The sequence below is a fragment of the Microcaecilia unicolor genome, chromosome 5, assembly GCF_901765095.1.
Source record: "Microcaecilia unicolor chromosome 5, aMicUni1.1, whole genome shotgun sequence".
NCBI lineage: Eukaryota > Metazoa > Chordata > Amphibia > Gymnophiona > Siphonopidae > Microcaecilia > Microcaecilia unicolor.
In genome coordinates, this window is record NC_044035.1 from 307,674,693 (window position 1) to 307,691,370 (window position 16,678).

The window sequence follows — 16,678 nt, forward strand, 5'->3', positions numbered from 1 at the left end:
GCAGTGAGTGCAGGGGCGGGCTGAAAAAACAATATTGATGGCCTGTGGGTGCTGGCAGGGAAGGAGCTGAAAAAACGTGGATGCTATATATGTGGGTGGGTGGGTGAGTGTGGGGGCTGAACAAACGTGGATGCTATATGTGTGGGTGGGTGGGTGGGAGGGAGGGAGGGAGGGCTGTATAAAAAAAAAAAGGTAGATGCAGTGTGTGGAGGGAGGAGGTTGTAAAAAAAATAAATAAATAAAAGGTGGATGCCATGTGTAATGTGTGTGGGGGAGCTGTAAAGGTGGATGTGTGGTTGCAGGAAGGGGGCCGGAAAAAATATGGATGATTTGGGTGCTGTGAAAAATATAAATGGTATCTGTGTACAAGGGGGCTGTAATATTGGTTAAATTATGACAAACTTGCATAATTTGTAAATTTTTTACACAGAATTTTTATTTCTTTTTGGGGCAGAATTCCAGCAGGAGTATCAATGTAAACCACTTTACATGTGCAAAAGCCTTATGACACAAGCTTATTGTACAGCTATATAACCCACTTACCGGAGTGCCCCAGCCGCTGTCTCTCGCACAGCTAGACATCTGTCCAACAACATTGGACCCAAACACTTAACGGCATCTTTTTGTATAAATGATGGGATGATTTGTTTTTGCTGAACAAGTTTTGAAATGCTGACACAAGTATATTCTCTCACTTCAGAGCTAGGACTTTGCAGCTTTAAAAAAAAAAAGAAAAAAGTATATAAAAGAGTTATGTGCTTATGATTTAAGGTTATGTTTGACAGTTCATTGAACATAAGTGCAGTATTCTTGCCTATTTACATTTTAAATGCATACATTTATTTTTTATTAAATGTAAACAGAATTGAATCAAAAGGAAAATCAATCACAAAACAGAATTATACGAAATAACAAGAGAAAAATTATCCTACCAGATGTACATTTTGAACTGCACTGGATATACACTGGTGTGTGGTTCAAAGCAACCTGGGAGACGAAGATACAATGATCACTCCACTATAATTTCAAATAGCTTCAATATATTGACATTCCTCAAAATCAATCATCTTCCAAATCAATATAGTGCCAAGTTTAGGAAAGAAGTTTCATTTTTATCTTATTAAATTTATTTGGTCCATTTCCAACAGTGGCTAGCGTTTCACTGTTAAAATGCTGTGATGATCTGTGAAGTTTTTTTTTTGTTTTCAGAAACATATTGATCATCATACATGTAGCAAAAACCAACCCAGTCTCTCTCTGGTGAACTTTCAGTTCTATGTGTAAAGTAAACAAAATGGCGACCCAGCTTAAAAAGACAATGGCTCTAAACAATAAAAGCATTGCTTTCATTCTCAAATTTCATTGGTTATCCCACCCTGTCAGGAAAAAAAATGCCACTCTATTGCCATATTTAAATCTTGCAGTTCCACAATGCCAAGTTTAAAAAAGTTGTAACGCTGGGTCACCAGTTTACTTATTTGTCAAATAGGTATGGAAGCTCACCAGAAAAACTAAGGATTGCTAGAAATTGTTAACATATTTTTTCTAAATATATGATGTTCAAGATGCTTTTTATAATTTAAGAATCTTCCTGGTCTGGTAGTTGGAAGTTTTTTTTAACTTTGAAATATAGGTCACAGTAAGGGCCCTGTTTACTAAGCGCACTGTAGGCATGATAATTTTTTAGCACGCACTAAAAAGTCTGCGTGCTTACAGAACGGCTTAGTAAACAGGCCCTAAGATATGGATCAAATAAAATGTACATAAAATTAAATTTTTCCCCCAAATTTGACATTATTTTGACTTTGAAGATGGGCACTGATTTTGCAGAATGTCCTACATATTGACGCTATTTGAAGAGATAAGAGGAAGGTTTTTTTTTATAAAGAACTGGCATAAGCCTTTTAGCTCTCGGAGGCATTTTCTGTCCTAAATATAAAATTTTTTTCTTTTTTTTTTTTTTTTTTTGGGGGGGGGGGGGGGGGGGGGGGGATCTTTTAGTTGAGTTTAGTTCCAGATTGAAAGTCTAGGCCAGAAATGAGATTTAAGCATTTAGTAAACTTTGATATGTATTGTTGGGATTTCACCTTAATTTCCCTACTCGTTTTGTGTAAACTAAGTTGCATAAATAGTAAATCTATTTCAACACTCTAGCATTTGAGAGCTTCCTTGTACAAATAGCACAATTCAGTTCTTTCCAACACCAAAAAACCCTTCTTCTTCAGCCATTCTGAATAGATTTACTTTAATGCTTAGGGTCATCTTGCTGTACGATTCACTTTTGCACAGCTTCAAGCTCACAGATACACGGCCTAACATTATCAGTTCAAAGAAACATGGAGAGGGAGGGAATAATGGAAGAGTTTAACCAACTAACCCGTCTTCAACTCAGCTGAGTTCCCCACTGGCCTGTTTCCTCCTCTGAAGCTTTATTTAGCTGGCTGTGGTGGTATCTACCCCTATTTTTGACTGGCAAGGCTTGGGAAAATCTTACCAGCCCTAGTATTTTGATCACCAGCTCCTTCTAGTGTCCTCCAGCCATGTCAGATTTTACTAACCTGTGTGTTAAGGGATACAACCCCTGTCACTATACTAGTGCAATACAGAGCTTGGTCTATAGCCTCCCACCCTCCAGAATACAAATAAGCAATGCTGATGCTTCAATACAGCATGAACTTACACTTCAGAAGAAAAGTACCTGTTACCCACGTTTGGCTGATAAAAGAATGGGGCAATGATGGCAAGAGCCTCCCTGGTGCCAGGATTTGGAGAAAGTTTCTAGAATGTCAAAGACAGGACCACGTTCTGATCCCACCATTTCTGAGGGAGACAGACTCACTTCACCATCAAGCTAATTAAGATGAGCTCTTTATTAGAGCATGAGTAGCCATACTGGGTCAGACCAATGGGCCATCTAGCCCAGTATCTTGTTTTCAATAGTGGCCAAGCCAGGTCACAAGTACCTGGTAGAAACCCAAATCATGGCAACAATCCATGCTACAAATCCCAAGGCAAGCAGTTGCTTCCCCATGTCTGTCTCAATAGCAAACTATGGACTTTTCCTCCAGCAACTTGTCCAAACCTTTTTTAAATCCAGATACACTAACCGCTGTTACCACATCCTCTGGCAAAGAGTTTCTGAGCTTAACTATTCATTGAGTGAAATAATAGTTCCTCCTATTTGTTTTAAAAGTATTTTCATGTAACTTCCTTGAGTGTCCCCTAGTCTTAGTACTTTTGGAATGAGTTAAAAAAAAAAATCGATATACTTCTAATCATTCTACACCACTCAGGATTTTGTAGACCTCAATCATATCTCCCCATATCCGTCTCTTTTCCAAGATGAAGAGTCCTAACCTCTCTAGCCTTTCCCATACTTTTGAAATGAGTTTTTTAAAAAAATCTATTTACTTCTACTTGTTCTATACCACTCAGGATTGATTTTGTAGACCGCAATCATATCCAGTGGCGTACCAAGGGGGGGGGGGGGCGGTGGGGGCGCCCCGCCCCGGGTGCACGCCGCTGGGGGGGGGGGGGGTGCCGCGCGTCTGTCGGCAATGTTCGTTCCCTGCTCCCTCTGCCCCGGAACAGGTTACTTCCTGTTCCGGGGCAGAGGGAGCAGGGAACGAGCGAAGCTGACAGGTGCGCGGCACCCCCCCCCAGCAGGTAAAGATGCACCCGGGGGGGGGGGGGTCATTTCGCTGGGGGCGGTGTCCATCGTTTTGCCCCTGGGGGGGTGCCGCAAGTCTGTCGGCAATGCTCGTTCCCTGCTCCCTCTGCCCCGGAACAGGAGTAACCCGTTCCGGGGCAGAGGGAGCAGGGAATGAGCGTTGCCGACAGACGCGCGGTACCCCCCCCCCCCCAGCAGGTAAATATGCACCCGGGGGGGGGGGAGGATTGTCCGTGTTTTCGCTGGGGGTGGGTCACGCTGCACCCGGGGGGGGGGCGCATCGGCGATCCGCCCGGGTGTCAGCCACCCTAGGAACGCCATTGATCATATCTCCCCTCATCTGTCTCTTTTCCAAGATGATGAGCCCTAACCTCTTTAGCCTTTCCTTATACAAAAGGAATTCCATCCTCTTTATCATTTTGGTCGCTCTTCTTTGAACCATTTCTAATTTGCTATTAGGTAATAAAACAGGTGGCTTGATTGTGAACTGTACAGTGTGTATTTACCCATCTTGTTTCTGATAAATGTTTAAAGAACATTTCCAATTTTATTCTAAGCTTACCTAGCATTTCTTAAGTTATGATTATTCTCATTTCATTTTTGGTTATATTATTTTCTTGTAAAGCTTTCAAAGTTATTGTATTTAGAACTCGTGTTATGTTGTCTGTCAGTATATCTAGGAGGGGCTGAACTCAGAATTACTTGCAAGAGACATGAACAGTAATCAATAATTCCAGAGTGCTTTGCCCACCTCTGTCTACACTGTTCAGTAGGGACACTAATTTCTGAATTACTTGTATAGACATGCTAAGAAAGAGTTCCTGTACATGCATGACTTGACAAACACTAGTCTACAATAGAATATTGATACTTACAGTAAAAATAATAATTTTAAAAAGCCTAATAGAAAACTTACATAAGAAAAATCTAGACATCTGAAGTTTTATAGAAGCTCTGGTATCCCTCATCTCATATGCCTTGAAAAGAGCTCTACAAGCATAAGAACAAATGTTGCCATACTGGGACAGCCAGAAGGTCCATCAAGCCCAGTACCCCGTTTCTAACAGCCAATCCAGGTCACAAGTACCTGGCAAGATATCAGATCATTAAAACAGAATTCATGAAGCATATCCTAGAAATAAGCAGTGAATTTTCCCAAGTCCATCTTAATAATGGCTTATAAACTTTTCTTTCAGGAAATCATCCAAACCTTTCGTAAACCCTGCTAAGCTAACTGCTTTTACCACATTCTCTAGTAATGAATGCCAAAGTTTAATTACATGTTGAGTGGATGAGTAGTCCAATGGTTAGTGCAATGGGCTAAGAACTTGTGGAACTGGGTTTGATTGCCACTGCAGCTCCTTGTGACCCCAGGCATGTCACTTAACCCTCCATTGTCCTAGGTACAAACAGGCTGTGAACCCACTAGGGACAAAAATAAAGTACCTACATGTATTATAGATAAACCACTTTGTTTGTACCCACATTAAGGCGGTATATCAAAACCCTGACCCCAAGAAACATTATCTCCAATTTGTTTTAAATTTTTAGTAGCTTCATTGCATGCCCCTTCGCCCTAGTATTTTTGGAAACAGTAAATAAGTGATTCACCTCTACCCGTTACACTCCACTCAGTATTTTATTGACCTCTCCCCTCGGCCATCTCTAGCCACTTTAGCCTTTCCTCATAGGGAGTCATCCCATCCCCTTTATCATAGGTTTCTATGGAACTTTGGAAGGCTAAGTGCTTGCCTCCTAGTCTCATAAGCAATAGTATATCGTGCTCCACTATTGCCTCAGGTACAAAAATCAAGATTGTAAGCCCTGTAGGGATAGAGAAAACACCTGCTTATAAAGTGTGATTATCCTCCACCTTGAACTTGATGGTTAAGCAGATTACAAATACCAGAATTAAATTTTTAAAAATGTAAGTTAATATACAACAATAATTTGGAAAATCAAAGTCTCCATTAAATGGATAAGAAAGGGCTCTCTTTCAGTTACGTTTCTGGTCTGCAGAGTTAGAAGGGTGTCAAAGTTCTGTACAGAACTAATCCCTGAACAGAGCTAACTTGTCAGCGCTAGCATAAACATCTTAACATAGTTAAAAGCTGCTGTTATAGATCAATACCTAACCTACTGTTGACACAAAACATCAGCCTAATTTATGCTTTTAATCTTGTTTATTAACATGTACAATATTTTAAAAAAAAACGATCACTGTAAAAAACAACAAAGCCAAACCACATGCACAGGACAACACTCATTCGTAATTAAAATAAAAGGTGACTTTGGACTGCAGTTCCTATGGAGGAAGTTTGAAATCTGTGCTTGTGCCAAAACTCGGAAGAGGGGAGGTCTCACGGTCAGCGATCATACAAACACCCTGCAAGTCCCAGTCCCGCACACCACAGCACACGGCAGGCGTGTCCAATTTTTCTAGGAAGGGCCATTCCACAAACACCTGCCTGCATAACGAGAAAGAAAAACAGCCATCCACTCACTCACTTTTTCCAATAATTCCGAAGCTGTTAGGCAGCCCGCCTCCGAGTCTTCTGCATCTTCCTCGTCTCCCGGAGGAGCCGCCACCCGAACCCGTTCTCCTTTCCCAGGACTAAAATCACTAAAAGGCAAGGCAGCAGAAGCGAAACTCTGTCTTCCGAACTTTCTCCGGACCTTGCTTTTCCCCATGCCACCAGTCGCGGGCGGCTCCTCTGTCTGGGACAAGCGAAAGGATCACACTGCGCATGCTCAACCCGGCTGAGTAGTCACAGGGAACCCCCTTGACTAGCCACGTGCGGCTTTTGACACGGTAGTACCACTTGGTACTCTCGCGCAGGCGCATACTGCCCGAGAAGGGAACGCTGAGCTCAGCGTCAGTTGCGCTCTCGCGTTTGGCTCGTCATTCGGACGTGTGTATATCTGCGGGAGTAAGGGGAGGTTAAATTTCCTGTGCGGGACGAGGCACTTTGATGAAGGGGAGGGTGTAAATGAGCTTTTTCCTGTTCCTTGGTAGACGTCAAATCCTTGCTTTCTCGTGGTTTAGGTAGTTCAATGGGATGAACTTTAAAGCTGCTTAAGAACATTTCATTTGTAGGCCTGCGGTTCTAGCTGTAGCATCAGGGCCGGCCCAAGTGCATGTGACGCCTTCGATGAACCTTCAGCCCCAGAGTTCTATCCCACAAAATAGCAATATTAATATGAATATTAGTAAGAGGGTCATCGGGTGGAGTTTCTTTTGTCTTCTGCTATGCCTTGTATTTCCATCTGCAGCCCCTATACACTTCTTTTGTTTCACCCCAAAGTGCAGACAGTTGAGTAAATGCTATTATCCTAAAATCCTCATGCATAACTGCTAGGCATAACCTTGACCTGCCCATGCCCCTCCTAGGGCGACCCCTGCCTTGTAGTTGCCTGCAGTTTATGTAATACCGACTAGGTCCATGCCTGCCTTGTAGTTTCGCGCAGTTTATGTAATACCGACGAATGGCAGTTACATGTGAAGCTGCTAGTTGGTGCCAATTATAGCCAACAATTGGTCTTTAATATCAATTAGCAGCAAATTAAGCTATTAAGTAATTTGTGAAACTGACATTATTCTATAACTAAACCGTGGCAGATTTCATCCAACAAAATTTCAAAGGATCCCAAAATTACAAAAACTTTATCATAGGTATCCAGTAATTCTTCAATAAACAAACTTCCATATGGAAGTTTGATTATTGTATAACTGGCATGTGCAACTTTATATGGCGCCGAAAAAAAGTGCTATTCTATAAGCCACACTTAATATAGCTGTTGTGTCCGGGACTCACGCCTAGGTGTGGCCATTTGCACCAACTGAAAAGTGGTACAAATGTGCATGCCTAAATTTGGTGCATATCCCTGTTATTCTATAATACTTATTTTTATTTTATTTATAGGATTTATTACCACCTTTTTGAAGGAATTCACTCGGCAGTGTACAGTAAGAATAGATCAAACATGAGCAATAGGCAATTACAGCAGTAAAAAATATTAAACTAACAATACAAAGTATGGCATGGTATACTACTTGCAATGTCAACACAATACATAATAGAACATTATAATTGGTAGTGAAGGGTAAGGCAAAGTTGTAACATATAGATGGGTAAGAAAGTAGGAAGAAATAGAAAGTAAGATGACTGATTTGAAGAAAGTTGCCCATGAGATCAGAGAGATCTAATATATAAAACGCACCCTCAACGTTCTGAGGACAACGTTCTGTGAAGCCATGAAGCCATCTGACGTCACTCCCAGGCTGAAGGGTCGTGGATTCGTGGTGTGAAGCCTTCAAGCCAGCCAGCCGTCTCTGCCCCGCCCTCGCGTCAAACGTCATGATGTCGAGGGCGGAAAAAAAACCTCAAATCCGTAAGCGAAGCGTCAGGGAAGGAGGCGGCGCTCCCGACGTCTAGCCTTCCCTTCGCTGTGTTCCGCCTTCTGACGTCAAGGATGACGTCAAAAGAAGGCGGAACACAGCGAAGGGAAACCTAGACGTCGTGAGCGCCGCCTCCCCTGACGCTTCGCTGCCGGAACCGCCACGGAGGTAAATTTAAAAAGAAGAAAAAAAACAAAAAGGGATGCATGGATGCGAAGGGGAGGGAGAAGAGGGCGGGCCAGGCTGGGACATGGGAGAGAGAGGAGCATGGATGCGAGGGGGGGGTCATGGAAGGGAGAGGGGACTTGCTGGAAAAGGATGAATGGAGGCGGCAGGGGACAGAGGAGCATGGATGGCCATGGATTGGGAGGGGGAGGGCTCAGGGAGAGAGGGGAATTGCTGGAAAGGGATGAATGGAGGGGGCAGGGGACAGAGGAGCATGGATGGGCATGGATTGGAAGGGCAGGAAGAGGGGAATTGCTGGATAGGGATGAATGGAGGGCACAGATGGGCATGGATGCATATGGATTGCAGGGCAGGCCTCAGGCAGAGAGGGAAATTGCTGGATAGGGATGAATGGAGGGCCAGGTGACAGAGGAGCATGGATTGGAAGGGCAGGACTCAGGAAGAGGGGAATTGCTGGATAGGGATGAATGGAGGGGCCAGGTGACAAAGGAGCATGGATGGGCATGGATTGGAGGGCAGGACTCAGGGAGAGGGGAATTGCTGGATAGGGATGAATGGAGGGCACAGATGGGCATGGATGCATATGGATTGCAGGGCAGGCCTCAGGCAGAGAGGGGAATTGCTGGATAGGGATGAATGGAGGGGCCAGGTGACAGAGGAGCATGGATTGGAAGGGCAGGACTCAAGGAGAGGGGAATTGCTGGATAGGGATGAATGGAGGGGACAGATGGGCATGGATGGATATGGATTGCAGGGCAGGCCTCAGGGACAGATGGGAATTGCTGGATAGGGATGAATGGAGGGGGCAGGTGACAGAGGAACATGGATGGGCATGGATTGGGAGGGCAGGGCTCAGGGAGAGAGGGGAATTGCTGGAAAAGGATGAATGGAGGCGGCAGGGGACAGAGGAGCATGGATGGGCATGGATTGGGAGGGCAAGGCTCAGGGAGAGAGGGGAATTGCTGGAAAGGGATGAATGGAGGGGTAGGTGACAGAGGAGCATGGATGGGCATGGATTGGAAGGGCAGGACTCAGGGAGAGGGGAATTGCTGGATAGGGATGAATGGAGGGGACAGATGGACATGGATGGATATGGATTGCAGGGCAGGCCTCAGGCAGAGAGGGGAACTGCTGGATAGGGATGAATGGAGGGGGCAGGTGACAGAGTAACATGGATGGCCATGGATTGGGAGGGCAGGGCTCAGGGAGAGAGGGGAATTGCTGGAAAGGGATGAATGGAGGGGGCAGGGGACAGAGGAGCATGGATGGGCATTGATTGGGAGGGCAGGGCTCACGGACAGAGGGGAATTGCTAGAAAAGGATGAATGGAGGGGGCAGGGGACAGATGGCCATGGATTGGGAGGGCACGACTCACACTCTCTCTCTCATATACAATGTCTTTCTGACTCTCACTCTCACACACTCTGTCTCACACTGTATCACATTCACTCTCTATGTGCCACACAGTCACTCACACACTCGCTTGGTCTCATACACTCACTCTGACAGAGAATCTGTGTCTCACACACACTCTCTCGCCCACACACACACACTCTCTCTCACACTGTGTCTCACATACACACTTGCACACACTCTCATTCTCCACACACACACTCTCTCACAACACACTCACACCCAGACTCACTCTCTCTCTCACACACTCACACTTTCACTCTGACTCTCAAACAGTCACTCTCACATACACTCTCCCAAACATACACACTCCGAGGAAAACCTTGCTAGCGCCCGTTTCATTTGTGTCAGAAACGGGCCTTTTTTACTAGTGGTTAAATATTATCTCAGCTAGGGTGGGAGTGGATAAATATGTCCCGCTGCAGTATGTGCAGCCTGAGTCAATCCTTGAGTGTGTGAGTGAGACTAACAAATTAGTTACTTCTTCCATTAAAGGCTTGGTTGAAGAGCCAAGCTTTCACCTGCTTCCTGAAGTAGAGATAGTCTTGTGTTAAGCGGAGCATTTCAGGCAATGCATCCCAGGGTGTGGGGGCTACTCCGGAGAAGGCTCGCTTGTGGGTATCACATCGTGTAATGTCTTTTGGAGATGGTGTAGTTAGTGAAAGTCCTTTGGAGGACCTTAGTGTCCTTGGCGGTGTGTGGAGGATCATCCTATTCTTCAGATACTCAGGGCCATTTCCTTTCAGGGCCTTGAAGATCAGACATAGAGTTTTAAATTTAGCCCTGTATTGTACTGGTAGCCAATTAAGGTTTTGCAAACATGGTGTGAAGTGGTCATGTCACTTACAACCTTTATGAGTCATTGCTGCATTCTGAATCAACTGGAGCTGGTGCAGGCCCTTTGTAGTCAGACCATTGTATAGTGCATTGCAGTAATCCAGTCTTGATGTTACCATGGCATGCACAACTGGGATAAGATTTGCCTTCTTGATGTAAGGAGAGAGGCAGCATAGCTGTCGCAAATAGTAGAAGCAGCTCTTGAATGTTGCTTGGATTTGGGGAATCAGAGTAAGTGTTGAATCTAACTGTATTCCAAGGTTCCTTACTTGTGATTTGAGGGGGAGTTCATACTTACCAAAAGGGATTTTGATGTCAGGTATGTATCCACTTGTGTTAGGGACCCAGAGAAGCTCAGATTTACTTGGGTCAGGCAAAGTTTGTTGTGTTTAGCCTATTCTTGAATTGATGTTAGACGGGTAATCAGTTTATTCAGGGCTGTAGGTAAGTCAGGTTCAGTGGGTATGAGTAGCTGCACATCATCCACATAGATGTAGATCTAAGTGTCCATTGACTGAATCAGCTTAGCTAGTGGCTTGAGGTAGATATTGAACAGAATAGGTGACAGTGTCGATCCTTGTGGTACCCTGCAGGTCAGTGTCCATGGTGGTGATGAGTTGCTCCCAAACATTATGGATTGTTGCCTGTCTGATAGGATCTGAACCAGGCAAGTACAGTTCCATTGATACCTGTTTCTGTCAGTCTTGCTAGCAAGATATCATGATCCACAGTGTCAAACGCTGCCGAGAAATCTAGCAGTACTAACATCGAGGTGAATCCCTTGTCTCGGTGTAAAATGTTAAGAATACCCCCATTCCACCCATGACCCTCCCATTTCCTTGTCCCCCCCCCCCCCCCCCCCATTTTTTTTACTCATAAACTTTTGCTGTTCATGCCTAATTTTAGGTGCGTAAGTTCTAATTAAATCTAATTAGTGCCATTAATTGCTTCTTAAAAAGCCTCTAATTAGCACCAGTAATTGCTTGTTAAAAAACAATTATTGGCACTAATTGACTCGTTATTCAATTAAATTGCATGCGCAAATTGGGTGCATGCCCAAATTTACATGCACAGTTTTTGGCAACTTTTGTACAATTAGGGGGTTAGCATAAAATTGTGCTTCTGCCATGGATGCACCTTGTGGCCTTGGTTAAATAACTTTCTCCCATTGCCTCGGGGACCTACTTCAGCTCTAAGCTCTGTGGGGCAGGAACATACTGGAGGTAATTCTATAAGGAGGCACCAAGAACACTTATAAATAGACTGAATTCTGGCATTTATACACGTAAAATGCCAATATAACATATATGCGCTGTTCCGTAAAATGTCAAATTCGATTGTGTATTTAGATTTTAGCAAAGCCTTTGACATGGTTCCTCATAGATGACTAATAAATAAATTGAGTGCCTTTGGTATGATCCCTTAAGTGACTGACTGGATTAGGAACTTGTTGAGTGGAAGGCGACAGAGGGTAGTGGTAAAATGGAGCTCATTTTGAGGAAAAGGATGTTACCAGTGGTGTGCACTGCAGCAAGGTTTGATTCTTTTTATCATTTTTATAAGCAATATTGCTGAAAGGCTGTCTGGTATGGTTTGCCTCTTTGCGGATGATACCAAAATCTTCAATAGACAATGGTTTGGATAACATGAAGAAGGACTTGGTGAAGCTAGTGGAATCTGGCAGCTTAGATTTATTGCTAAAATAAAATGCACGGTCATGCATTTGGGCTGCAAAACTCGAGGGAAAAGCACAGTTTAGGGAGTGGAGAATGTTTTTGCACAAAAGAGGAGCGGGACTTGAGTGTGATCATATGTGATGATCTTAAAGTTGGCAAACAGATAGAAAAGGTGACCATGAAAGCTAGAAGGATGCTGGAGTGCACAGGAAGAGAAATAGCCAGTAAGAAAAAGTAGGTGATGATGCCCCTATATAAGACTCTGGAGAGACCTCATTTAGAATATCGTGTCCAATTCTAGAGACCGCACTTTCAAAAAGTATAAACAGGATGGAGTCAGTTCAGAGGGCGGCTACGAAAATGGTCAGTGGTCTTCGTGGTAAAGCGTATGAGAATAGAAATCTCAGTATGTATAATTTGGAAGAAAAGGCGGGAGAGGGGAGATATGATAGAGACATTTAAATACCTACACGTCATAAATGCACAGGAGTCAAGTCTTTCAATTGAAAGGAAGCTGTGGAACAAAGGGGGGAGACATAGAATGAAGGTGAAAAGGGATAAATTCAGAAGTAACCTGAGGAAATGCTTCTTCACAGAAAAGGGTGGTGAATTCATGGAAAGGCCTCCTGGTAGAAGTGGTGGAGATGAAAATAGTTTCTGAATTCAAGAGAGCTTGAGACAAGTACATAGGATCCCTAAGGGAGTGATAGGGAGAGTAGATGGCATGAATGGGCAGACTGGATAGGCCTTGTGGTCTTTATCTGCTTACATATTTCTATGTTAATATGAATATTAATAAGGTTAATATGAGTATTAAGGTCAGTATGAATATTGATATTGTAAACATCATAATCAGCTGCATTTCAACAGCATAATCAGTATAATCATAACTGTAATCATAATCTGAAATGCACTTAGGGAGTAGAAATCCACGGGAGACGTATGTGTTAGGCGGTGAGAGTCTGATATGTACGGGCGGGGAGAGGGATCTTGGGGTGATAGTATCTGAGATCTGAAGGCGATGAAACAGTGTGACAAGGGGGTGGCCGTAGCTAGAAGGTTGCTAGGCTGATAGAGAGAGGTGTGGCCAGCAGAAGAAAAGAGGTTTTAATGCCCCTGTATAAATCGTTGGTGAGGCCCCACCTGGAGTATTGTGTTCAGTTTTGGAGGCCGTATCTTGCTAAGGAGATAAAAGAATTGAAGCGGTGCAAAGAAAAGCTATGAGAATGGTATGGGATTTGCGTTCCAAGACGTATGAGGAGAGACTTGCTGACCTGAACATGTATACCCTGGAGGAAAGGAGAAACAGGGGTGATATGATACAGACGTTCAAATATTTGAAAGGTATTAATCCGCAAACGAAACTTTTCTGGAGATGGGAAGGCGGTAGAACTAGAGGACATGAAATGAGATTGAAGGGGGGGCAGACTCAAGAAAAATGTCAGGATGTATTTTTTCACGGAGAGAGTGGTGGATACTTGGAATGCCCTCCTGCGGGAGGTGGTGGAGATGAAAACGGTAGCAGAATTAAAAAATGCGTGGGATAAACATAAAGGAATCCCGTTCAGAAGGAATGGATCCTCAGAAGCTTAGCAGAGATTGGGTAGCAGAGCTGGTGGTGGGAGGCGGAGCTAGTGGTTGGGAGGCGAGGCTAGTGCTGGGCAGACTTCTATGGTCTGAGCCCTGAAAATGGCAGATATAAATCAAGTAAAAATACCAAACGTAATTCTGGGTGTTCTTAAAGAAGCGGTTTCAAATTATGAAATTAGTAAATGTAACAGAAACCTTCAAAACTAATTTAAACAAAACTTGTCACTCTCATTATTCATATATGTATAATGTTTTTCTGGAATAAAATCCAATAAAAATTTTTTATATATATATATGTGTATTGTGCTCAGTTTTTGGTGCATTGCTGTGGATTGATAATCCAAGTTTAGCAGGAACACCACCCTTACATCATAGCACATCCTACCTCCATCCTATTACTATTGTTCAATAGATGGGTAAAATTCAAAAAAATGGTAAACTTGATGTTTAAAAGTATATAAATAGCAGTTACTTAGCTTAAGTAGAGATGTGCTGAAAAAACATTCTTCCTGCCAAAGTCTTGTCCACTGCAATGTTTTTCACAAAAAAAATCCCTCCGTGCAAAATATAAGACCTCCGTGCAAAATATAAGACCATAATGGTCACAGTTCAGCGGTTTCAATTCCCATGGACCATGTTTCGCCAAACTAATGGCGTCTTCAGGGGAACTGATTATTCAGCAGTACCAGGGAGGAGCCCCACCCTGTCCGGTGAACTGGTGTGCCAAAGTTATACAGCAGCAATAAGTCCTAGAGGCTGTATGCAGGTCCCTGGAGCAATCTTAGTGGGTGCAGTACATTTGTGGGTAGTGGGTTTGGGGGGCTCAGCTCCCAAAGTAAGGGAGCTATGCACTTGGTGGGAGCTTTTCTGAAGTCCACCGCAGTGACCCCTAGGGTGGCTGGTTGGTGTCCTGGCATGTCAGGGGGGCCAGTGCACTAAAAATGCTGGCTCCTCCCACGGCCAAATGCTTTGAATTTGGCCGGGGTTTGAGATGGCCGACATAACTTTCCATTATCGCTGAAAAACAAACCCGGCCATCTCAAACTCGCGAACTCCACGGCATTTGGCCGGGCTAAACCGTATTATCGAAAAAAAAGATGGCCAGCCATCTTTTTCGATAATACGGTTCTGGCCAGCTGTAGCGCTGCCGCCAACATAGATCGCCGGCGATCTATTTGGCCGGCGACATTCGATTATGCCCCTCTATGAGGCATATTTTCAAAGCACTTAGCCTTCCAAAGTTCCATAGAAACCTATGGAACTTTGGAAGTCTAAGTGCTTTAAAAATAGGTTAATATGTTACTATTAATAATAATAATATCAAGCTATCTTCATTTTTCTTTTTCATTAAAAGTAGACTTGAAAATTAATTTGTGTAAGCACTTAGTGGTCCAAAACAAGTAAAGTCAGAAACACAGTTTATACCTAATTGTGCATCCACCCTTAGGATTCACCTTTGGGTTTGAAAAGCAGAACCATGGGCATGTAAGGATTGGATAAACGAATTAAAACCAAAGTTTAAAGCAAATGCTCTTAATATGTAATACTTGGTTGCAATAATGAAACAGTAATTCACATAGCAAGCAGCCTGACATAGTAACATAGTAGATAATGACAGATAAAAGACCTGTATAGTCCATCCAGTCTGCCCGAGAAGATAAACTCATTGCATACGGTATGAGGTGATACAACATATGCATACCCGATCTTGATTTGTCCATGCCAATTTCAGAGCATAGACCATAGAAGTCTGTCCGACACTGTCCTTGTTCAAAAACTTCTGAAGTTGTCATTGAAGCCCTTGAAAAGCTCCATTCCAGCCCATCCAGATCTATCAGCCACGATCAGGGCACAGACGTTGAAGCCCACCTAGTACTGGCTTTGCTTCCCAATTACCAGTGTTGCCACCTAGTCTCCGCTAAGCTTCTTTGGATCGATTCCTTCTAAACAGGATTCCTATGTGTTTATCCCATGCTTCTTTTAATTCCTTTACGATTTTCATCTCCACCACCTACTGCGGGAGGGCATTCCAAGTATCCACTGCCCTCTTGGTAAAAGAATACTTCCAGATATTCCTGAGTTGGCCTCCCTTCAACATCAATTCATGTTCCCTAGTTTTACTACCTTCCCATTTCTGGAAAAGGCTTGTTTGCAGATTAATGCCTTTCAAATATTTGAATGTCTGTATCTTATCACCCCCTGGTTCTCTTTTCCCTCCAGGGTATAGATGTTCAGGTCATCAAGTCTTTCCTCGTACACCTTGCTACGCAAACCACATACTATATTTTTTGCTTTTTGTTCCAGAAAGTTGCACTCAGTTTTGAATCAATGTGCCCAACTTGGGTGCCAGGATTTACACCAGATTTCAGCAGGCATAAGTCTGGTTCCCCATACTCTTTATAAAATAGCGCTTAGCACTGATCTTTTCTGGTGTTCATTTTTGACCACCATTTATAGAATCCCCCTCCCCATATTGTTTTGGAAAGAAAATATAAATTGTTGGCAGTGAAATGTGCTGCTCTTCCCCTCCCCACCATTACATAAGCATCACAACAGTTTTTAACATTTTATTTTGGCCCATATTTACTAATGCTTAGCATGAGATAACAGTTATGCAACAGGCTATTATGCACTAAGCATTAGTAAATAGAGCTTTCACAAATTGATTTTCAGGTAGGGAGAAAAGAAATGCTGACATAAGTGAAATAAACTGTCTCTGGGCTTGTTCTAGCTGTGTGTTGACTTTGTGAGGGTCAGGAGAAACAAAGGTCACAAAAGCCTTTTAATGTGTTTCACCTTTGTGTGAGTTGAGAGAACATACTGATTTAGTCTGGGCTTTTAATGGAGACATTGATTGAGTTTCAAGCAAGCTATGCAAATTCTGGGTCAATGCAGTTTTAAAAATAG

General features: G+C 43.4%; 1 protein-coding gene across 1 annotated transcript in view; it reads right to left on the reverse strand.

The window, feature by feature from the left end:
* HEATR3 (HEAT repeat containing 3) overlaps positions 1-6,614 on the reverse strand; it is a 65,628-nt gene extending 59,014 nt beyond the window's left edge. The window contains 2 exon segments of the mRNA XM_030204356.1: positions 544-716; positions 6,179-6,614. Coding sequence (XP_030060216.1) covers positions 544-716; positions 6,179-6,361 — 356 coding nt within the window. The 5' untranslated portion in view covers positions 6,362-6,614.
* Between the last annotated feature and the right edge of the window lie 10,064 nt (positions 6,615-16,678).